The sequence below is a fragment of the Punica granatum genome, chromosome 3 (assembly GCF_007655135.1).
Source record: "Punica granatum isolate Tunisia-2019 chromosome 3, ASM765513v2, whole genome shotgun sequence".
Taxonomy (NCBI): domain Eukaryota; kingdom Viridiplantae; phylum Streptophyta; class Magnoliopsida; order Myrtales; family Lythraceae; genus Punica; species Punica granatum.
The window spans coordinates 38,295,973-38,319,893 of record NC_045129.1 but is presented as its reverse complement, the minus strand read 5'-3'; the positions used below and the strand labels follow the sequence as shown (position 1 = coordinate 38,319,893).

General features: G+C 39.6%; 4 protein-coding genes and 1 non-coding gene across 10 annotated transcripts; 3 read left to right on the top strand and 2 right to left on the bottom strand.

The window, feature by feature from the left end:
• Positions 1-1,029: 1,029 nt before the first annotated feature.
• LOC116198910 (uncharacterized protein At1g24485-like) lies at positions 1,030-3,208 on the top strand. The gene is made up of 3 exons (XM_031529180.1): positions 1,030-1,304; positions 1,427-1,976; positions 2,128-3,208. The coding sequence occupies exons 1-3, from the start codon at positions 1,235-1,237 to the stop codon at positions 3,101-3,103; spliced, it is 1,596 nt and encodes a 531-aa protein (XP_031385040.1). The 5' UTR covers positions 1,030-1,234; the 3' UTR covers positions 3,104-3,208.
• Positions 3,209-3,881: 673 nt separating this feature from the next.
• Positions 3,882-5,795, top strand: LOC116200288 (probable LRR receptor-like serine/threonine-protein kinase MEE39). Its single transcript, XM_031531132.1, has 3 exons — positions 3,882-3,967; positions 4,086-4,635; positions 4,786-5,795. Exons 1-3 carry the CDS (start codon positions 3,892-3,894, stop codon positions 5,723-5,725), a joined length of 1,566 nt encoding a protein of 521 aa, XP_031386992.1. The 5' UTR covers positions 3,882-3,891; the 3' UTR covers positions 5,726-5,795.
• A 90-nt stretch (positions 5,796-5,885) lies between these two features.
• Positions 5,886-11,580, bottom strand: LOC116200287 (probable NOT transcription complex subunit VIP2). Of its 6 annotated transcripts, none has more exons than XM_031531129.1 (14): positions 11,216-11,580; positions 10,457-10,595; positions 10,044-10,122; positions 9,756-9,934; positions 9,257-9,638; positions 8,559-8,744; positions 8,386-8,481; positions 8,007-8,089; positions 7,716-7,904; positions 6,982-7,410; positions 6,808-6,860; positions 6,683-6,724; positions 6,383-6,527; positions 5,886-6,304 (listed from the first exon to the last, which is right to left on the bottom strand). In XM_031531129.1, exons 2-14 carry the CDS (start codon positions 10,472-10,474, stop codon positions 6,245-6,247), a joined length of 1,941 nt encoding a protein of 646 aa, XP_031386989.1. In that variant the 5' UTR covers positions 10,475-10,595; positions 11,216-11,580; the 3' UTR covers positions 5,886-6,244. The 6 variants fall into 6 exon arrangements, with proteins under 6 accessions (XP_031386989.1, XP_031386988.1, XP_031386987.1 ...); XM_031531128.1 differs by having other exon boundaries at positions 8,559-8,771; positions 10,053-10,122; positions 11,216-11,579; XM_031531127.1 differs by having other exon boundaries at positions 8,559-8,771; positions 11,155-11,578.
• LOC116202138 lies at positions 10,014-10,094 on the top strand. Its single transcript, XR_004156016.1, has one exon. It is a non-coding gene; the product is annotated as a small nucleolar RNA snoR35 (small nucleolar RNA).
• A 3,082-nt stretch (positions 11,581-14,662) lies between the features above and the next one.
• Positions 14,663-16,689, bottom strand: LOC116201202 (uncharacterized protein At1g24485-like). The gene is made up of 4 exons (XM_031532340.1): positions 16,581-16,689; positions 15,906-16,443; positions 14,977-15,633; positions 14,663-14,892 (listed from the first exon to the last, which is right to left on the bottom strand). Exons 1-4 carry the CDS (start codon positions 16,639-16,641, stop codon positions 14,799-14,801), a joined length of 1,350 nt encoding a protein of 449 aa, XP_031388200.1. The 5' UTR covers positions 16,642-16,689; the 3' UTR covers positions 14,663-14,798.
• Between the last annotated feature and the right edge of the window lie 7,232 nt (positions 16,690-23,921).

The window sequence follows — 23,921 nt, the reverse complement described above, 5'->3', positions numbered from 1 at the left end:
AATGATTTGAAATTTTATCTTTGTTTCTCGGTGGAATGCAATTTTATCTTTTATTATTGTTATATCGAATGAGATTTCTATATCAAAGGGAGAAATGGGGGTTTATCAACGTGGATTGGTTCAAGCGGTTCGACATTTATTCTCCGACCCGCCTCGACTGAATTATTCGGGAACCTATTGAACTTCGGAATATCGGGATGCACACCGAAAAAAGAAAAAGCAAAAGAAAAAAAGAAGAGAGAACCGTGGATTTAATTACTCTCAGACTAGCAGCCCTCTCACGTCATTGACTAGCGATGCATGGAAATTCCCTTCATGGTCCTCAAATTTGTGGATTCCGCCTGTGGTGAGTAAGTATTCGATCACATTGCGTGAGTAACTTAGAAGCATGAAATGAATGCACCACCTAATTGAGTTCAAGTAGTGCATAAAAGAATGATAATAATTGATCAGATAAATTCATAAACCAATTGGCGGGAACCCATACATGAAGAAATCCAATAACGGCGTTGTCGTGACAGTCGAAACCGGAGAGCTATAGGGTGCAGGTCATCTTCATTCTTCGCAGAGGCATTTTGACGTAACCTTTTGTAAATGTGCTCCAGGGTGTCCTCCATTTTCTATATCAACATCATGGGCAATATCTAACTGTGTTTTCACTGTACCACAAAAAAGTAGTGGTAAGAAGTAGACGTTGTTGGGACTCCATTAGGCAGCTAGATGAGGAGTCTGAGCGTGAGACAATCAGTCTGGATAATCCCATATACTCACACGTAATGTACACGATATGGCTGGCTGGACATGTGAGGTTGATATCCCGATAAACAATGTATTTACAGTGTAAACTTTTCTTTATGATACGTAGACGGGACGCTACGCACTTATTTTATGAATGGCCAATCATCGATCTTGAAATGAAAATAAGAAAATTCGTGCTATCTGTCTTAATTAATAGGCCAAGAGGGTGCCACCAAAATGTCTTGTGCTCCCATGAAAAAAAAAGAAACTAATCTCCTTCGCATCACTAGAAAATGCTACCTTCAGCTCTACTGATACGGACAACATTATAAACTCCAAACCGGCAAAACCATTATCAGTTTCATGGAACCGTGTCGTCCCCATCAAACTGAAAGCCACACAAAGGAATGAGGAAATTGCGTTGCAAATACAATTGCATTCGCGTCCTTATAAACTGAAAGTTTCATGTCGTCGTGTGGTAAATATCGTACAGGACATGGGTATGTCAATGGAGATTCACGTGTTGCTGTTAGTTCTCCTGCTTGCTGTGAAAGCTCTCTCTCAAGGTAAATCATCAGTATCACTCGATCTAGTGCGACACAAGCCATCTTTGCCTCTTACATTTAGCGGAATATACAAATCGAGTTGATTGTTCGATTCTTTCACTGGTTCTTCCTGCACGCAACAGGAAAGACGACGTTGCTGAGGATAGACTGTGGAGCGGAATCAAGCTATGACACATTTGATGATGGAAGCCACTGGGAGGCCGATGAGAACTACATCGCATCGGGCACAAACGAGAACGTCTCGACCAACAGCCTCACCAGATTAACCCAACTCAACACCCTCCGAGTCTTCAAGAAAGGAAGCCGCAACTGCTACACTTTACCAACGCCAACGGCAACGAGGTACTTCATCAAGGCCTCCTTCTTTTATGGTAACTACGACGGGCGCTCCAAGGGGCCAACTTTCGACCTTCAGTTCAATGGAAACAAGTGGGCAACAATCGAGACCTCCTCCACAACAATCCAGTACCAGGAGGTGATCCACACGAGCCAAGGGTCGAACAACGTAAGCATCTGTCTGGTCCGGACTGAGGACAAGCAGTTCCCGTTCATCTCGACTCTTGAGATTTGGCCTCTGGCTGAGAATATGTACTATGGTATGAAGAGGGATCTAGCGTGGATCAAGAGTTACCGATACAACTATGGAGCAGAACAAACCAAGTGGATAATAGGGTGAATAATATCAAGTCTTTAGCTATTTTTCATAACACAGCCGTTCGAGTTTCGCTCCACTAATTCCATAGTCCACAGGCATAGACGAATGAGAAAGAAATCATTTTTGGCTTTATTTGATTTCCTAATTAACTTTTCGCTTTATCGACAGGTACCCTGATGACCCTTATAATCGGGTGTGGGAACCATATATTCCATCAGGCTTGACTCAAGTGACCTCTACTGCATTTTCGATCGAGTACACCAGTGTAAATTTTCCGCCGGATGATGCAATAACTGTCGCAGTTGAAGCGCAGGACCTCTCAGACCCTATCGATCTACAGTTCACATTCGCCACAACCAATAACCTCACCTACATCGTCTTCTACTTCACCGAGGTAAGCTTCCTGGGTGAAAACGATACAAGATACATCGATATCTACATCAATAACAATTTCTTGATGACTCTGGTCCCGGAGTACGGGAACTGCTCATGGGCATGGGCCACCGCGCAGTCGATCGACTCTTTAATGATTCAGTTGAAAGCAAATGAAAACTCCACGCTCCCTCCTGTGATAAGTGCCATCGAAGTGTACACAGCCAGTGGGGATGGAAACCCGAGCTTGCCCAATCCAAAGAGGAAGAAGAACCTGGCTCTGATTATCGGCTTATCGGTTGGCTTACCTGTAGGTCTCTTGCTTATACTTGTCTCTATTTATTTCATAATATGGAGGAAGCCGAATCCAGTCCAAGGGCAGGTCACGATAGCTACTGTAAGTCGGCCTAAAAATGGTCATGATCAAGCTCAAGCTCAAGCTCAAGCGAAGCCTCAAGACGAGAGCATGTCAATGAGCACGACAATTGCTAGCACACAGGGGCTACTTCGGCCATCACAGAACAATATCGTCAACGATCATCATCGTCAACCAATCGACACTCAAGAGAACGTTGGATCATCCTATGTCACCTTAGCCACAAGCCGCCCACCCCAGCCAAACAATCAGTCCCTGACAGTGGCAACAGGAAGCTCTAGCACAGTGAATGGAAATCCCGGGAATCAAGATCTGGCATTGCAGGCACCGGATTTCAACCAAGAGGAGCTCAATAAGCTGCTCGAGTTGCATAGCAACAGAAACAGAACATCATAGTAGTTTCCTGCTGCAGTGTAACGCATTTTAACCTCACGAGGAATAAACATTATCTTTCTACATACAATTATTCAATTCAGATCCTCATGTCAATATTTTCTGGCAGAGCAGACAAAGAACCGCAAGTAACTCGAGAACAGGCATAAAGCAAAGAATCCGAAGCCAAAAATTATCTGAAGGCTTTGATAGATGTCAAATATGTTCATTGATATTACTGCAAATTTAACAAAAATGGTTTATATTGCTTTATTGGGCATGAAAACTACTATATATTCTGCTGTACTAGTCCAAATATATCCATCCGTCTTCGAATTGAACTCAATCGATGTTCTTGAGAAGTGCCACAATGATTTTGGACCGAGTGGCTATGACGCAATATAAATCCAATACACATGGCTGGCTGGACACGAGGTTAATATCCCGATAAACACCGAGTTTACACGTTAAATAATTTTCTTTATGCATTGACGAAACCCTGCGCAATCCTCGAATGTTGAAATGAAAATAAGAAGATATGTGCTAATCATCAATCTTAATTGATAAGCCAAGAGGGTGCCGCCAAAATGTATTGTGTTCACATGAAAAAACTAATCTTATCCACGCCACAAGAATATGCAACCTTCAGGGCTCTACTAATACGGACAACATTGTAAACTCCATAACCATTGTTGCTTTTATCGAACCGCGTCGACCTTATGAAACTGAAAGTCACATAACCGAATGAGGAAATTGCATTTGAATACTTATAAAAAGTAGAGATCATATCGTCATATGGTATTGAAAGGGACATGGGAATGTCGATGGGGTATCATGTGCTGCTGCTACTTCTCCTGCTTGCTGTGAAAGCTCACTCTCAGTCTCAAGGTATGAATCCAGGTATCACTCGGTGTAGATCGATGCAGGCCATCTCGCCTTTCATGACAAGTTATAAAACTCGAGTTGATTGTTCGATTCGTTCACTGGTTCTTCATACACACAACAGGCAAGACGACGTTGCTGAGGATAGACTGCGGAGCAGAATCGAGCTATGACACATTTGATGATGGAAGCCACTGGGAGGCGGATGAGAACTACATCGAATCGGGCATGAACAAGAACGTCTCAACCAACAGCCTGACCAAGTTGACCCAACTGAACACCCTCCGAGTCTTCACAAAAGGAAGCCGCAACTGCTACAATTTACCTACGCCGGCGGCGATGAGGTACTTCATCAAGGCCTCCTTCTTTTATGGCAACTACGACAGGCGCTCCAAGGGGCCAACTTTCGACCTCGAGTTCAATGGCAACAAGTGGGCAACAATCGAGACCTCCTCCACAACAATCCAGTACCAGGAGGTGATCCACACGAGCCAAGGGTCGAACAACGTAAGCGTCTGTCTGGTCCGGACTGAGGACAAGCAGTTCCCGTTCATCTCGACTCTTGAGATTTGGCCTCTGGCTGAGAATATGTACTATGGTATGAAAAGGGATCTAGCATGGATCAAGAGCTACCGATACAACTACGGAGCAGATCAAAACAAGTGGATAATAGGGTGAGTAATATTGTCTTTAGCTATTTTTCATAACACAGGCATTCGAGTTTCGCTCCACTAATTCCAGAGTCTACAGTCATTAGATGAATGAGAAAGAAATCATTTTTGGCTTTATTTGATTTCCTAATTAACTTTTCGCTTTATCGACAGGTACCCTGATGACCCTTATAATCGGGTGTGGGAACCATATATTCCATCAGGCTTGACTCAAGTGACCTCTACTGCATTTTCGATGGAGTACACCAGTGTAAATTTTCCGCCGGATGATGCAATAACTGTCGCAGTCGAAGCGCAGGACCTCTCGGACCCTATCGATCTACAGTTCACATTCCCCACAACCAATAACCTCACCTACATCGTCTTCTACTTCACCGAGGTAAGCTTCCTGGGTGAAAACGATACAAGATACATCGATATCTACATCAATAACAATTTCTTGATGACTCTGGTCCCGAAGTACGGGAACTGCTCATGGGCATGGGCCACCGCGCAGCCGATTGACTCTTTAAGGATTCAGTTGAAAGCAAATGAAAACTCCACGCTCCCACCTGTGATAAGTGCCGTCGAAGTGTACACGGCCAGTGGGGATGGAAACACAAGCTTGCCCAATCCAAAGAGGAAGAAGAACCTGGCTCTGATTATCGGGTTATCAGTTGGCTTACCTGTAGGTCTCTTGCTTATACTTGTCTCTGTTTATTTCATAATATGGAGGAAACCGAATCCAGTCCAAGGGCAGTTCATGATAGCTAATCTAAGTCGGCCACAAAACGGTAATGATCAAGCTCAAGCGAAGCCTCAAGATGAGAGCATTTCAATGAGCACAACAATTGCTAGCACACAGGGGCTACTTCGGCCATCACAGAACCCCATCGTCAACGATCATCATCATCAACCAACCGACACTCAGGAGAACGTCGGATCATCCCGTGTCACCTTAGCCACAAGCCTCCCACCCAAGCCGAACAATCAATCTTTGACAGTATCAACAGGAAGCTCTATCACAGGGAATGAAAATGCACCAGGTTTCAACCAAGAGGAGCTCGATGAGCTCCTTGAGTTGCATACCAAGAGACTGAGAGCATCCCAGTAGTATCCTGCTGCATCACAATGCATTTTAACCTCACAAGGAATAAACACCATCTTCTGCATAGTTTATCTGATTCTAATAATCATGTCAATATTTTTCCCCACAGTAGATGAAAGAGAATCACAAGTAACTCGGGAACTGGCAGAAAGCAACAAATCCCCAGTGAAAAAGAATCTAAAGCCTTGATGAATCTCAAATATGTTCATTGAAATTCCAGCCAATTCAACAAAAATGGTTTATATAGCTTTATCGGGCATGAATACTGTACCGAGGTCAATAGCCAAGCTATTCTAGCTGCTCTGAAAATGTCGAAAGAGCAGAGAGCTCCAACCTACGACCAATTAACTATTGCAAAAAAAAGGTAACTCCTCCTAGCACTGATCCCGACAGCAACGGGGATTAAAGCAGCAGCTCCTCAGCTGTTGCTGCTGGGACATCTGAAGCTATCGATCGATTTACAATGGTAATGAACCCTATCCACAAACTTCACACTTTACATCCCTTAGGAAATCAGGAGCTCAGCTAATGTTGGGGTAAGGTCGGTCTCTTTTCCACCATCTCATACTGGACAACAAAATTATCCTGCAGAAAAGAAAGAAATCAATGGCTAACCAACTCCAAACAAATGTCATCATGAGCTGAGGTAGAGAAAGCTCAAACCTTGCGTATAATCTCAAAGGTGTTCAGGTCAAGGCAGTGATAAGATCCTCTCTCGTATGAATTGGTCTTAACAAGTGGCTCCACATTGGGGACCCTCATGAACCAACGGAAAAGCTCTCGGTGATAAAACCAGCCCCTGTTGTAACTGCCAGCAACAATATCACCCAATTCTTTAGTTGCAACTCTTATGAGAAGAACATTCAAAACAATAAAAATATACATAAAGAAAGGAGAGCATATTAAAAAAGGAGAGCATAATAAGGAAAAGGCAAACACGGAATCAAAATTAAGGGAGCGTACAGTTCATTTGCAGCGTATAATTGACCTTCATCTTTCGGCATGCTGCACAGGTACAATTACTCAAATCAATATCAGGCCTTATCAAGTTCCAACAATTCAGTATAAGAATGAAGAGGGAGGTGCACCTGTAGAATATGTAAAACAATGTCTCCTCAGTGAACTTGGAGAAGTACCCTTGCTGCAATCAACAAGACAAGTTTATCTAACAGATAAATTGCAGAATAGATCTGAGGAAAAGCTTGACAGTAGGCTAACTTATCCCAAAAAAAAAAAAAAAAAAAAGCTTGATAGTAGCTCACATGAAGGGGGGGTGGTTGCTTAGTATAGTAGCATTGAGGCACAACAAACTCTGGGTCGCCTTTAGCAGGCTCGTCTGACCAGGGTGAGCTGAAGGTCTTATGAAGATCCTCAGATGAATTCAAATTCAGCCCAAGAGTCAGAAGATCGATCCCAAGTGCAATAGAGGCAAGATCAGGATCACTTGTCCTGATTACATCCAGCAACCCAAGCAAGCCATAAAGGTCAGGAGCGGGCTGTGAAGCTTGGAGAGTAGATTTCACAGTCGGGTCCCTGAAAGACTGATTAACAGCAGACATCTGTTGCAAACGGAACTGAGGTTGGTTCTGCTGCTGTTGGTATTGCTGGATCAGCTGATCATAGGACCCCATTCCAGAGACCGTATTTGGAGAATTCAGAGGTCTTAAGCCTAGACCAGGAGGTCCACTGGACTGAGAGATGAAAAAAAGGTATACCTTATAACTATTTTGCTTGACTTTATAATTTAGACGGAAAAAATGACAGGGGCAACTTTATAAATTTTGTCCTCCGACGGTCATGCTTAGCATATAAACATTTATTACCACTGCCTCGGAGATTTGCACATTTACGCCACTTGGTTAATTGCACATTTATGAATCACAACAGCTAATTTTGTCTTATCTTTTGGGAATTTGGAAAAGAAAATGGGCCACTGTTACAGAGATATTTTGAAAACCTTATTATATGAAATTCAATATAAAAATATACAACAAACCTGCGAGTGATAAGTCGACTGAGAAGATGGAAATAAATCTGATCCATGAAAATGCAGGAGATCCTGATTATTTACAGAAGAATAGGAAACACCATTACTACTGACTGAGGATGCATGCTGCTGCTGTTGCTGCTGAGGACGATGAGACGCGTAAGTTCCTCCCAAGTTAAATCCTACCGATCTCCCCATCTTCTCATGTAATATTCAAATCAAAATAAACAAATATATCAACTTCCAATAATTGCTTCGAAAGGAAAAATGAAGTGATGGAATTTCCAGATCAGAACTAACAGAGAAGTGCTGAGGTTGCATCATTGACGCGGTATTATCATGATCTTTCTGGTGCAAGTCCATGGAGTAATCAGCATTACTGCCTGTTATAATATAGAGACAAAAAGTCAAAAGGACGAGATGTCCCAGAACACATGACCTAGTAATAAAGTGAATAAGAAGCTCCATGTGACCATGTTCCTCTAATCTAATCTAATAGAAGCACAGCTGTTCACACATTGCACATCTAGATGAAAAAGTGGCGCTTGATGCAATGGCAACAGAATCTATTTCTGGGGGAAAGATTAAAAGAGTGAGAAGAAAAAGTATAAAGATAAACAACAAAAACAAAACTGAGAAAGAACAGCAAACTTGTCACTAGATTATTATGACTAAGAACCTTTAAATCCGGGCAAAGCTGGAAAATCTTCATTCTGGATGCTGAATTCTTGGTTCTGTTGAACTATTGAGGCAGGAAGTTGTTTCCTTAGAGAACCTGAAGTTTTTTCCTCTGAGTAAATAATCAACACTATAAAGTCGAGAAATAAATATGTTATCAAGCCACCTCTCTACCTAATTGTCCTTGTGGTCCTCCTGCAGAACTTGGACGGCTTGTTAGCTGAGGAAAATCCAAGTTAATATCAAATGGAGTACTTTCATTCGAGTTCACGTCATTAAGCATTCCCATGGAGCTTAGGTTATTCACAGCTTGCACATGACTTTGAGATAGTGGACCGCCACCAGCAGGGTAGGAATTTCCTAACATTGACATCAACTGTGAAGATCCTGATCCAGCAAAATCAAACTTGAGAAGACAAATTTAGCTCCATCCAAATTAACTTCCCAGTCAATAACTAACAATCAAGAAGTTATCGGTTATTTCAATGTACAAAAGTACAGCAGAGAACAACACCACAAAAATTGGAGAACCACCAGTATCGCAAACTTAAGCCAAAATAATACGATTTTGCAACAGGCACCTATTGCTCACACTCTTCATATTGCGTCTGAGAATTAGTAACTTATCTCTAGTATTGATAACTTTGTGATCGAATGGAACAATACAAAAATCCAAGACATAATCCTTTAAAAACAAAAGAAAATGCAGTCACATCAAATGCCATTGAAATGAAATATATATATATATATTTTCCCTTTGATAGCAGGAACAAGACAAGACCTCCTCTATGTTTCATGATTGCCACTCGTGTCCAAAAAAGTATGGGAAAATTACCTATCCTTAATGACCTAAAAAGATACAATAATAGTACCTTGTGGTAGCAAACCACTCATCAGCCGATTCTGTCCTTGGACTCCTAAATTTCCAGATCCATTATTAGCACTTAAATTCAGACGAGATGAGAGACCCGGAACAGATAATCCTCCGCCAGAGCTTATGCTTCGGCCCATGTTGCCACCAGCAACCATGTTTCCCATCGAATTCGTCATTCGTGGACCTGCATTTCCCAATATGGGAGACACTCCCAATCCTGGTACTGAATTCCGGTTACCAAGTCCAGCAGAGGTTGGCAGAATGCCAGGGATTGAACCACCAACTCCATTAGCATTGCTACTATATCCAGGGTTTCCTACAACATTAATACCACCTCGACTAGGGACTCCTGAATGCCCATGGGAGCTGCCATGGGACAGCTGAAAATAAAAAACAATGAACATTAGTACACAAAGATGCATGTGAAGATGAGAAAGTTACTGATAAGAACTAGTCTATCAAGGTACATATGTTTGGAAGTATAGAGTGGATAGTACCTGAGAGAGAGCTACTGGTAGATTATTTGATGCAAATCTCCCAGTAGAGAGGTTCCCACTAGGTTGTTGAACTCCACCAGGGGCAATGTTATTCATTGTGGAGTTTCTCGATGCTAGTGTACCAGGCATGCTGGGAATGTTGTAGCTTCCATGTATATTGTGCATCCCCTGAATGTTTCCTGAGGGTTACAAAGTAAACTACAATGAGATATGAAAATATAAAATGAAATATTAAGATAACTGCTACAGTAGTTGGAGTACTGTGATCAAAGAAGACGAAAAACCTACCAGACTGACCAGAGAAAGATGACCCGAAAGACCGCCCAGCACTATCAGGAATATTTGAGGCAGAACCATTAAGAGAAGACTGCGATGAAAAGGGTATTAGCTTGACAAACACATAAAATTCTCATTAAACAAAATCACCACATAAATCCAGTAGAAAAAGGAGTCTCTGTTTTTTTTTTTAGCTGGAAAAATAAAAAGGGAATAAGAAGTTCAACTATGCAAAATGCCCATCCAGTTTTATATCTGAAATTACAGGCCTCTGAAAAGTCAATATATGTTATACTTATTTAAAAAACCTGAAAAGAGTATACTATGTTTCGCATCCAAAATAAACAGAGGATATGGTCCGTCCAATTTCATTAGCTAAGAATGATAAATGACAAGCTTGAGGAAAAATGCAGAAAAGGCAATACATTGATTAGCCCCGACATCGCATTAACGTCAAAACTGCAAGCGAAAAATCATTCCTCGCTCTAACTCTCCTGTGTCTTGAATGTAAAGAGATCGATCAGTGATTTAAAATTCTACTCCACGTAGTATACAGTCAACAGCCTGAAAAGAAAGCACTCTTTGTAAGCGATTTTGAGGCAGAAGAGATACGCACCCCAAAACCAAGCTTTGCCCAAGCAAGCAACAATATCACTTGGTGATAATAGTAATTCCATAATAGCACATACATTCGAGGCTCTAAAAACCGAATGTTTTAGGTTGAATCATAGAATCGCCCCAATGAAGATAGTCTTTAAGAAATATTTTTATACCTACAATAAATATGAAGAATAACCCTTCTAAAGATAAAATGAAAGCTCAAGATACACTCCAGATATCCATAGAGCATGGAACATTATACAGGAAATAAGATCTGAACAAGCTGAACATCTGAAACTAATGTCCACAGACTGACAAAAGTTAATGTCAAGGTGTCTGAGTATACACAAGGGAACATGACGCAGCAGTAGCTGGGGCCTCAGATAGCCAATTAACAATGTCGAAACTACGAAACGATATTAAGATGAGCAACAATAGATTGATCGTAGAAGAAAATAGCGAAACTGCAGCACGACGCAACTACATATTAACGAAATTAAGCACATTTCTCCATCGAATTCACCAGAGAAGCAGTATGCGAGCTTAAACTGCACCGAGGCTGGAGAAGACGGATACAACTTTACCGGGAGAAGGAGAAGGAGGATCGGGGCTGCATAGAAGAGTGAGGTTTGGACCTCGGTGAAGCTCAGGGAGCGAGGCGAGATCAGTAGCGAGATGGAGAAAAGAGGCGAGATCAGTCACCGGCGCATCGTCACTCATCAATGAGCTTCGAAAGGAGTGGAGGTAGGGAAGAAGCGCGACGGAGAAGAGGCGAAGTAGGAGGAGATGGAGAGAGGGTGAGGGTGAGGGTGAAGAGGCCGCGATGGAGCTCTAAGAGGATCAGAAAAGATCAGAGGAGTGGAGCTATGGCCATGGCTACGGTTACGGCTAGGGAGGTCAGGGAAACGGCGAGGGAGATGAAGCAGACACACAACACAATGACAATTGTGGTTTTTCTTTTTCTTTTTATCTTTTGCTGCCCCCCGGTTGGACTCCCTCATTATTTTATTTTTTTTCTGAATAAAATGCTAGTTCTAATTATTAACCCACTGTAATGGTCTCAATTAAAGGAACTTAACATTAATTGAATATTTTTTCACCATAACTTGTGAAGTATTAGCTCAACTTGTTCACCGTATCTCCACCAATACATTAATGAATTAAGTACAAGGCCCACTGAATCAAACATTATAGACTGACCACCGCTATCTCATAATACACTCATGTAATGGCGAGCTCTAGTCCTCAGTGAAGTTCAAACTCGTGATGTTCAAGTGAAGCGCTTGGAGTTTAATCACTAAATCATCGTGTTGGTGGTGACTCCCTCATTAAAAACTTCATTAGACGACAACGTTTCCCTTTGATTCGGGCCGAAGCGCAATCCGACCTATCATTTTATTCTAACGAATTAAAACCGAAACCCGTCATTACTTGATTCAACCCACCCCAATATTAGTCGGTACCAATATGATTCGCCATCGAAGGTCAAAAAAAGAGAATAATAATAATAATAATAAGGTTGTGACGTTTGTACGAGCAGAAGATATATACAGGAGGATTTTCGATCATAATAATTTCTTGAATTTCCTTTGAAATTTAAGAGAAAAGTTACATGTAAAGTAACTACCCTTACACGCAAGATTCTTATTTCAGGAGAACTGTGATCACACTCGAAGCTGGAACGTCAAAGTAACTGTCCTACCACCAGACCACTTGACCGTGGGGGGTCACTAGTGATTTGAACGTCAAAGTATTCTGGAACATTCTTTATCAGGGTGATTGAATTGGCACCCCATTGTTGTCGGAAAATCTCAAAATAATATCAAACAGATAGGGTTGTGAAGCAAGCCCACTTCGATAATATGTTAAGGTAACAAGTAGTAATTAATAGAGGTGTTCGAGTTCGGATACTCTGTTTTCTTTTATGATATTCAGATCATACCTTGTAAGAAATATGTTCAAAGACTTTGAAATCGGATCATATCTTGTTGAATCTCGGAACCTACCTGGAATCTGTATTATACCATAGGTTTCGGGTATTATGTTCGAACATGTAAATTTTTTTATCTCGCTAAATAAAATAAGAAAATTTCTCATTCATAATCAGTAATCACGCAAAACAGAATGTCGAGTAGCACTAGTAGAAGGCAAGCAACACGAAAAAAGTCGAAAAAATTTATTGCGATTTGCCCTCAAAACTAATTAGACTTAGTTGAGGAGGGCCCGTCCTGGACTGCGTTGAGTATGGGCCTTCACCATGCAGGGCCCACCATCCTGTCCTTGTGGGCCAATATACAAAGCACTGAGCAATCAAGCCCGGAGGCTTCAGCCCAGTCCAAGATCATGGGACTTGTGAATTGTCAATGCCACCGGTTCCGGTTCCGATTATGAGTACCTTATATGCAAGAATCTGAACCGGTTTCACCAGTTCTTTATTTTAATACCCGAAACCTACCTTATTTTCAATACGAGTTACTCGGACCCTACCCTAACGAGTAGTTTCCGACCAGTTTCGAGTATAGTCGGTATCCGTATACAACCCTAGTAATCAGGATCATACCAAACATGGGCCGGGCTTATGATATAATGTGAAAGATTTGAAGTCCATGGACAAGAAATGAAAGCAATTAGGTATACATGTTCCGAAGAAAAGATAGGACCATTGAAGGCCACAATCTCTATTCCATTTATTGCATTAAATCTTTTTTGGGTGAATTTGGGGCCCTAGGCCCAATTGCATTAAATAAAAGGTCAAGTAATACAATAACGAGGCATGGTGATCCCTACAATATTATTAAACAATAGAAATCGAGCCAAGACGACTTTATACAACTTTATACCAAATACCAATCTTCAAACGACAACTGACTTTCAATGACCTCATATCTTTTCCTCATTTCATGAGAGCCATCAAAACGAGCAAAACTGGGACGACAGTGCCGAGAATTACCGGCAGCTTAGTCATTGATGAGGATGAGGCTGTCTGGTTCGGTGATGCGAGTGTGTAATCAAGAATCTCAAAAAGTTCCACCGCACTTATTATAGGAGGTAATGTGGAGTTGGAGGTCGAAACCAATGTAAACGTAGTGCTATCCATGGCGAGGATAATATATATGCCAACTTCCGTGACATTTCCGTAGATGGGCGTCACGGGCTTCATCGATTGGACTGGCTTGTCGTCCACATAAATGTCAAATGATCTTCTCTGGGCCGAACCATTGAGTCTATCCATGAATTCAGTAAAGTACATGTTAATGTACATGGGGGGACGGAGAACGTGGCATGTGAGGAAAGGGAAGCAATTTCATGGATCTAGCAGAAGAGTTCGAGGTGGTCATCGCATTGTCCATTACAGCTCGAGGAGGCTTATCAGGGATGATATTCATGTCGATGGTTGAGGAGGAGTATTACGGTTCTTGAATTATCTAGAATATTCTGAGTATTATTTATAATTATGTACATAGCGACACTTTAGGTTAGTTTGCTAGTTGATAGCTGATTTTCTGGGATTCCTCTTGATGTACTCGAGCTCATATGTATACATTCTCATCAGTAATAGAATTCGACAGAGATTTTCCTTTTTTTTAATTTTCTTTTGGATAAATAAAAACTTAGCCTGTCTCATCTCGGTTCGAAAATCGATCATCAAGTTCAGATTCCTTTCCTCATTTTCACCATCATTTTACACGAGTCATCAGTACAAATGAATTTGGTGTAATACAAAGCCACTAATGATCACGAGGAACCGTGTTAGACGAAGATTTTGATTACTATAGTAAACTACTAGCCCGGCAAGGCGCATTTCCCTTTTTGATTTGTTCCTGATAATACGACACTTTTATTATCATCGAGAAAAGTATAATGGCGATTATGCAACAAGAATTACATAGCGCATGATCGATTTGGGGAAGAGAAGGGACAATTGATCGAAAAAGAAGAAAAAGAAAATTTAAAAAAAATGAAGTGCTCGACCTCTCAGTCTTTCTTTTATCTATCACAAGCAAAGCAAGAAAACAACTACAAACTACGTGGAAATCTGGACAAACTTTGATGATGTTATTATTCATACATGCATCTGTCGCAAATCACACTAATTGCATACTAGATTTATGAATTGATAGCATCAAGTTGGCATAATGAGGTCGATGCACGGGAGCCGCTAGCTTGTCATATAAATACATCCCTCGTTACACATGTTGAGACTTCAAAGTCATTCATCGTCGCTTCTTGCTCGAGCTTTGCTCCATCATCTGCCCTTCTCCTGCCGCAGGACCAGTATACGATAACTTGATATATGATTTAGATTCATTTGAAAAATTAATTTACTTTTGTTATATAGACAAACCTGTTATTGCTTCGACTATGGTGGCTCTCTATCTCTTTTACTGTTGTATTATGAAGAAGAGTACTTCCACCAAAAAAGTTAACCAGAACCAAGAAGATCAGAGCACTAATTGCCGAATTCACAGGCGGCTCACTTTTCGAGGACGACGATGATGGATTTTCCGAGATAGGGTCTGAAGATGGAACGGTGTAATTAACAATCCGGTAGACTTCCATAGCGCTTACTAGAGGCGGTAATGTCGAGTTAGAGGTTGGGAGGAACGTGAATATCGTGTTTTCTGAAACTGTGACATTGTAGATGCTTAGCTGCGTAGCCTTTCCATAGATGGGACTGAAGCCTTTTGTGGATTCCAGTAGGTTGCCGTCCACATAAATGCTGAACGATCTCTTCTGGGAGGAATCAAGTTGAGCCGCTTCAGTGAAGTACATGGTGATGTACGCTGGTGATGGTCGTGTCGGTAAATCAGGAAGGCTGAATTCTAGTGTTGCGTTTTCTGAACTGCTCGAGGTGGTGATTGCATTTTCCATCACGGCTTCTGGAATATCATCTGCAACGTCGCTAGTATCGATACGCGAAGCTTCACTAGTGACCGGTGTGTACCTGCTCTCCGGCAAGTCTATCGTATCCCAAATTCGACCATGGACATCTGTTGGATACCTGAAGACACATGAAATTTTAGAACCTAAAAAGAAAAAAGAAAAAAGAACATATATAGAAAACTTGTTATTCAAAAATGATACATATCAGGATTCAGACCCTTCATCTACCGGAAAAAATAAAAGATATATATGAAGAGAAAAGGATACACATACCTATATTGTACAATATTTTCTATATCTGAAGACGACATTCGAAAAATGCATATATAATGACAATATGTACCTTCCTCCGGGGGAAAAAAAAGAAAAGAAAAGAAAGACAATATATACCTGATAGTTTCATCAGAACCAAAAGCATATCTCGCCCGGTTAATCATCGCATATTTTGGGTCCAAAGCTTTGTACATGCCTGAGGGCAGACTTTTAATTCGAAGTGAAGATATAAAAGGGAGCTGGTCAGGTTGTGTCTGGACAAGACACACGCTGATGTAATCCCTCTGAACAGTGTAAACGAGTTCTATGTAAGTCGAAACTTGCAGTTCCATACTGGTTTCGACCGTGAGCAGATCGTTTCCATCGAGCTCTAAGTCAAAGCTCGGAGGAGATGATTTGCCGTCGTAATTCCCATAGTAGAAGAATGCTTGGAGGAGCACTTTCACCCCCTTTTCGGCTTTGAGGGAGTAGCAATTCTTCTTTCCCGAAGTGAACACCCTGAGAGTATCCCACACATGATTGCTGGTGCTGGAATAGCTAGATGCCACCGACTTCAACTTACCGGACTTGATGAGGGTACTGTCCCCTACCCATTCCATGCCATCGCTGTCGGAGTAAGAGCTCACAGTGGATCCGCAATCGATGTTCCAAGACACTGCAAAAACACGTAAAAATCAATTTTCTGGTCATTACCATCTATAGATGTTTTCTACAATATTTACATAAAAGAATACACATGCACAAACTGATATATATGTATATATACATGAGAGAGAGAGAGAGAGATCAGACCTTCAGCTGAGGCACAAAATGAAGATAGAGATAGGAGGAGGAATACAAGAAAGGTCGCCATTCCAGAGGACTAAGGAGGGACGGATTTGGGATATGCCGGATGAGCTTTGGAGTTGCCTCCATATATATATATATATATATATAGTGGAGCCAGGATACTTAATTTGTACGGTCAACGGCTAATAGCCATACACAAGTTGGCGGTAAAGTTCCATAATGGACTCATGCATACATTTATCTACTATTATTCCAGTTGACTAATTAGGTTGAGGGAATTATTATCCTTGGAGGAAAACGAAAGAAAAAAAGGCTGAGGGAAAGGGTATTGAAGGAATAATTCTGCAACAAGAAATGATATTGCAAATCCGGTGCCTTCCCATAGTTAGTAGTTACAAAGGGAACATCTCGAACCATTGTCCTCTCGATTGGTTGAATGTTTTCAAACCACGATACCAAGGCTAGTTCATTTGGTCTTCACATCCCGAGATTCATGCTTGTGAGGTCCAAATGTATAATGAACAAAGGAGGAAAACAACTAAGACTTCGTCTGGGAGTACGACAGTGATTGTATAAGTGATTTTTTATTGATTTAAGTAGAAATGGTGTTTGGTGAATTATTTCAAAATCATGATTTGATTAATTTTAGTGATTAGAAACGTTTTTCTAACAGATTAATAGGTACTTATAAAATATGTTTATACCTATTCTCTATCAAACATTAATTTTTATTTAACCATTTTAAATTATTAAATTTCAAACTTACTCAGTACTTATTTTTGTAATTATACTTTAACACTTATATATATTTCAGCAACAACATTTCCAAACCAAGCCTAAGATGATATATCAAATGGGATTTCATAGCAGAGAAAGATTTGCAATGAAATTGGTCATGCGGTGATTACGACACCTAATATCACGATCGTTGCCTGACGTTTTGGGTTAATGCTCCACAATTTACGAGCAATTTTGAAAATAAATCTTTTCGAATTGGCTAGAGAATACATATGAGGAAGCCCCTTATGACCCGCATCTTATATGAAAGCCGTGGGCCCAGCCTGATTGCTTTCAAAACACCTGAACGACTATTTCAAGTTTTCTCCCTTTTTTTAATTCTCATTTTCTATTATTATTTGGATTTTTAGTTTTACGGACAAATATAATATATAAGATGTGATAATTTTTCAAACATTTTTTAAATTAAAATTATTTAAACAGATATAATTTCATGAGATACGGTCATCTACAGGATATTTTCTGAAAATTTCAAATTTTATTTAAAGTTTTAATTTTACAAATAAATATAATTGACAAGATGTGGTAATTTCTGATATATATATATATATGTTATGTAATTGTATTTACTAAAATAAATATATAATTTAATGTGGTGTAGGTATTTATCAAATATTTTTATTTCAATTTTTAATTTTAAAATATTTTCAACATGCGCAAGCCTTCTGTATATAATATTCTTGAATTTTTTAGTTTTACATAAATTAATATAACTTTTTAATATCATTTGAAAATTATGAATTTTTAACATTTTAATTTTGAATAAATATTTCCTAAAAAATTTAATTATGTACCAAATAATTTTGGCACATTTTTGTGTATGAAACATTTGAAATTTGAATAATATTATGACAGATGTGATATTTACATAATATTTTCTAGGATTCATTCGTTGGATCTATCACTTTGTCATGAGTAGGAAGTATCAGTAAAAATTGGGCGGATCTCATTATTAGAAAGACTTATTATGACTTGAAAGTAAGTTTTTTGGAGTGATAAATGTTCAATATAGTAAGATATTATTAATTTATATTTTTTATTCACATCTTATAATATGTTGAGGGAGCTAATAAAAATAATGATTTGAACATTTTGGATGTAATTTTCCCGATGAAGAGGTAAGAAGTTCTCCTTAAATATTTTCACTTTTCTTAGCGAATAAATTAAAATAATATCATTCTTTTGCCTCGCATATTACTATTCATTAATTTAATGAACCAAAAATTTCTTAAATTTTGACTTTAATAGAACAACTCTATGCAAATGTTACAGAAAAATGAACTGACCAGTACGAATAATTTATAAATTGCTAAATATCAAAGTTATGAGTTTTAAATTTTTTGCTTAATAATATGTAGAATAAATTTTGCATTTAAAAATTTTTGAATAAATATTCTCTTATGAAATATGGTTTTTTTACATGATATATTTTGATTTTTTATACTTTTCATGGTTATATTTATAGTATATTTTGACTTTTGTTAAGTTTCCAAATAATATAAATGTTCATTTATTTTTCAAATAAATGTATTTCAGCTTATTTTGTGTAACACGTGGACTCCATGTCTGGTTATATTATTATTTCAAAGACGATTCCGAATTGCAAGTAAGTGGATCCACGAGGGCAAGGTCAATGACATCACGGTGGCACCTTGCTTTTCAAAATTATATGTTACGTACAGCAAGTGGGGAACTATATAACGATCAGTAAAACGAGGTTACTAGCTACTCAGTTTCTCTAAATAAAAATAGATCAAACAATTCGACATCATGTGCTCCTTCCGTATGTTTTGCATTGTTGACTTGACTCCAACTCTCGAGTCCTCCGGGTCAATATTCATTCGCCAGCATGGCACACACTAAACCAGAGGAAAAGTCAATCCATCAGTTCTTTATATTCATAATTAATCGAGATTCTGAAACCATTATATATATAAAACCTGATTCATCGACTCGAGGTGTGCTTGATCAACCTCCTCGGTTTTGTCTATAGGATTGAGTAATTGTATATCGTATGAGTTCTGCCCTCTTGTAAACAAGTTTGCAGCATCCACGGTAGTGTACATATGACCACCATTGGGACCTATAAAGAGTGGCTATAGTAAGAAGACATAATCTATATATAGCTTCTCTTGACAATCAGGGGCTGATGCAGACACAGGATTTGGATCGAGGAAATGTATTATCCTAGATAGGGAAGCGCCTAACAGATAACAGTTTTTTCATTTAAAATTTTTTTTGAAAAGTAATGTGAAAATTTTCTTAGAGTGTTAAATTTGTGGGAGGCGATGTTCTCCTAAACCCCTCGGTGCATCCTATTGACAATGGAAAATAATATATGTAGTTGACTTCCTAGATGAAGCACATGCTCATCCCTGAAGGTATAGTAATTCGTTTCAAATATGATAAGTCTTTGACTTTTCTCTTTATCAGCAACAGCAAGTTGAGAATATTGATATATCAAAAAATTTTGCTAGCATATTATATAGATTCAGGCATATGATGGCTGGCTCAAATTTGTCGAGCTATTTAGGTGCTTAATCAAGTTTCAGTTTCAGTGTTTCACATGCATGCATTATCAATGCTTAATACTAGAGGATTTTCAAGTGATTGGGTATGATCTCAAACTTGACTTGAGCCTGGTCAAACCGATATCAAGATTCATTTAACGGTGCGACATGCTCGCGCAGGTGGTGGAGCTGCTAGCAAATATTTCGATGTTTCATGGGTGAACATATTTCCTTTTTTTTTTTTTTAGTGCTCAGTAAAGTAAATTTCCTCGATGAATAAGTGCATTGTTACAAGGAAATAGCCTTCATACACCATTGGAGAAACAAAATTTGACCTCAGACCAAACTGTTTAATTAATTACGGGCATGAAGATCGTCCAAACGAAAAATCCAAAATTCAATAATCCAAGATTCCTGTTTCATGACTCCATTTTTCTCGGATCGATACCAGAATGCTCGCAGAGAATATATAATGCATTTGCCGATTCCTTAGCCATATTCGGAATAGACGGTTTTTGGCCAAATTCAATAAGTTTGACATCAGAGATAACGTTTCCAATCTCCCAAGGAGAGTTCCTGAGATTGGAAACAGCTTCTACCACTAGAAGAGCGTTGCTTCTAATCCAAATTTTAGACTGGCGAAACTTGAAAGCAATAGAGGCAGCAAACAGAATCGCCTGGGCTTCTTCCTGAATGGACGAGTAGAGTGTGATCGAGGGGGCACACCAGGCCTTAGTAACAGTTCCGGCATTGTCAAAAACAACTCCTGCAATGCTGGAGGGTTTTCTGGAACAGAGGCTGCATCTGTGCAGATTTGAGTCCATCCCTCTTCCAGGGGCTCAGGTGGGGCGAGTCTCTCGCTTGTGACTCGAGCTGAAGGAGCTCCCATGACCCAGCAAATCGACTGCTCTCTCTATAATCTGAAGATGGGGTAAAGAGAGTTCGAGAGAGATCGGCTTGCACCCCATAAGAAAAGATATTTGTTCCTCGGGTTCCATAATATATAAAAGCACAACTGATCCATATAATGTAAAGGCAGCCGCAGAAAAATTCTCAATATTACTGCGAGAAGCTTAGGAGGACAAAGAAGAAAATGGACGATATCAACAGGAGAAGTTAAAGAGAAGTTACCGATTATCAGGTTCCACAGTGATTCCCCTAAGCAGCACGATAAAAGATACAATCACCGAAAATGCATGTCAAGTTATTGGAGCTGGCTCGGCAAAGTGGACACAGGGCACCACTTCATGAAAAAAGGGGAGGCATTCACTCACTAGTATGCAAAGATGAATTTTAGTCTTATGCATATTTTTGACCCCACTAGATCTTCCAATTCAGCGTTGGTCGAGAATCAAGCCTGTGCTTTTGATCTAAGAGATAATAGGATTTAACTGAGTGTGGTGAACATGCTTCCTTGTTAGTTTTAATTGACATATGCCTCGCTGATTAATTTTTGTCAAAACAATCACTGCAGTTTGGGTTCGTGCCCACATATAATTAAGGTCATAGTACTAAATTAATTTGGGCCATCTGCTTGGGAAACCTAGGCGGTGGTATCCCATGTTGAAGACATCATTGCCAGAGTTCCCGTCGGGGCTCAAAAGAATGAAGATATGTATCGATTCCATTTCTTATTTTCCATTTTCTTTCTTTTCTGGGTGAAACCACTCCCATTTTCCATTTTCTTTTGTTCCCTATATGATCTACACTAGTTCAGAGCATTCATTCATGGAATTTACTTCCGTACACTTCCAAATGCAAACTTGACCTGAAAGATATGACTAGACCATCTTATTACGTGACTCAGCAAACAAATTCAATAAAATCAAATCTGTACTAGAGGATGTCAACCAATATATAGAACTAGAACCTCCCGAAAAGACACTGTAAACAGTCACCGATATCGCCCAATGCCGAACAACAACTGAACATGCCTAGGATGCCAAACACTGGCGGGATAGTAACACCAAGAATTATCTTCCACTTCTTTTTGTTGGAGGAAGTTTTCGGTGGCATGAACATGTAATCAAGGAGCTTAAACACTTCCATGGCACTAATCAGAGGAGGAACTGCCAAGTCGGAGGTCAAAACTATTGCAAATGTCATGTTCTCCAGAGCAACAACATCGGTGTAGACCATGCTTTAGTTTGGTGGCACTTCCATAGGTCGGGGTTACAGCCTTATAGGATTCTATTATTGCCGACTGGTTGTTGGTGAGAGCGTTGAATGATCTCTTCTGGGTCGAGTTGAGTCCATCAGTAACTTCCGTGAAGTACACGTTTATGTGTAAGGGAGATGGAGAAGGAATATTATCCAGGGGAGGCAACTTCATGGATCTGGCAGAAGCATTTGTTGTAGTCAGTGCGTTCTACATAGTTGCTTGTGGAGGCTTATTTATAGTGGTGCTAGTGTCCATAGATGATCCTTTACTTCTGGAAACTGTACTCTGTATCGTGCCAATGATTTCTGCTGGATTCCAGATTTGGTCATAAGCATCATATTGTTGACGGTTTAACACCCTACAAGTGCACAGTCCCTACAAGTAGTAAAATGATATGTAAAGATCATTTCCAAGGATACTCGTATTAACAATTTCACTAGCGTTCCATGGGAGCAATCTAATTAAGGTCAAGCCAATTGCAAATTCAATTTTTAAGAAATAAAATTAGCAAGAAATAGCACGATAAAAGTTCAATCAGTGGAGAAGACCTAGGATTGCGATTTCCCCTGATACTTCCTAGACTATCCAATACTCTTTATCATTAATTTATCAAGAATCCATTTACTAACCTTAATTGTCCAAATATTTCCTAAGTATCTGCCGAGTTACTTAGAAAAAATATCTAACTGAACCAATCCCTTGTATTCCTACGAGAATTGTAATTAAGCTAATCTCATTACGTTCTAACTTGAATTGGTTACCTAAAATGTATAAGTATATTCCCATTTTACCCACTAATCGACTCAAATCCTCAAGATTGAACTTAGGCTATCATATCTCAGTTCTAAACCTAAAATCCCTTTGCCAAGTTCAATTAGGTTAATCGATCAATACAACAACTAGTCAAAATTGCAAGCATTAAATTCAAGATAGAATAATTAAACGGAATTCTCAATGCATAAATTCAAAAGAGTATCAGAAATTTAGTTACATATCAGATTCCTCATAACCCTAGAAATATGAAATTAGCTCATGATTGTAGCAATGAAACCGAAAGAGTTCATCCTAAGCATGATTCTAAGAGAAAAAGGTGAAGAGGAATTGATGAAAAGAACAAGCTTCCGCCGGTCTTGATCACGATCCACTCCCAGGACTCGAAGAAGTCACGTCCAAGAGGTCTCCAAGAGTCTTCAGCCGCCTCCCCCTTCGTGTCCTCCTCTGAACTTAAAAGCCTCTCTTCTTATTCCAAGAATCTCTCTCAAACCTTATAATCTTGTTTTCTAATTAAGATCCATAATTTCCTCCCTTAAATCTCTAAAGATATCTCACAAAAATAGTCACTAATACAGCCAATAATCTCTCTCCTTAATTTCCTTCTCTCCATACACTCAGAACCCACTAAAAATATTGGAACAAGTGAATAGTGGCAGAATAGGCTGATCTGACACGGCCTAGACCTTCGATTTCGCGGCTTAGTGGCTCTCGATTCATTAAAATAGTTTGCATTGGGCTCTAAATCGCGAACCGTTCGAACCGCTGCAATCCTAACTTGATGAACTTTCTATCCATGGGCAATTTGCAATCAAAAGCTTAAGTTTATCCTGTCCAAAACATCGAAAACTTAGAGGCTGCAAAAGATCGATTAACTAAATGACTCCAAAAATCACCTAAAAGCAAACCAAAAACTAATAAAAACTCTTAGGGCCTGTTTGGAAAATGAAAGTTATTCAATTTTGTTCAACTCTATTTATTACCTGACAACTGAAGGGGGGAATTTTCCCTTTCTGTGAGACCCAGCTGCAGCACATAGGCACGATCAAATCCGATTGAAGCTTATTTCAGCAAACACACCCATGCGGGACTAGTAACGACTAG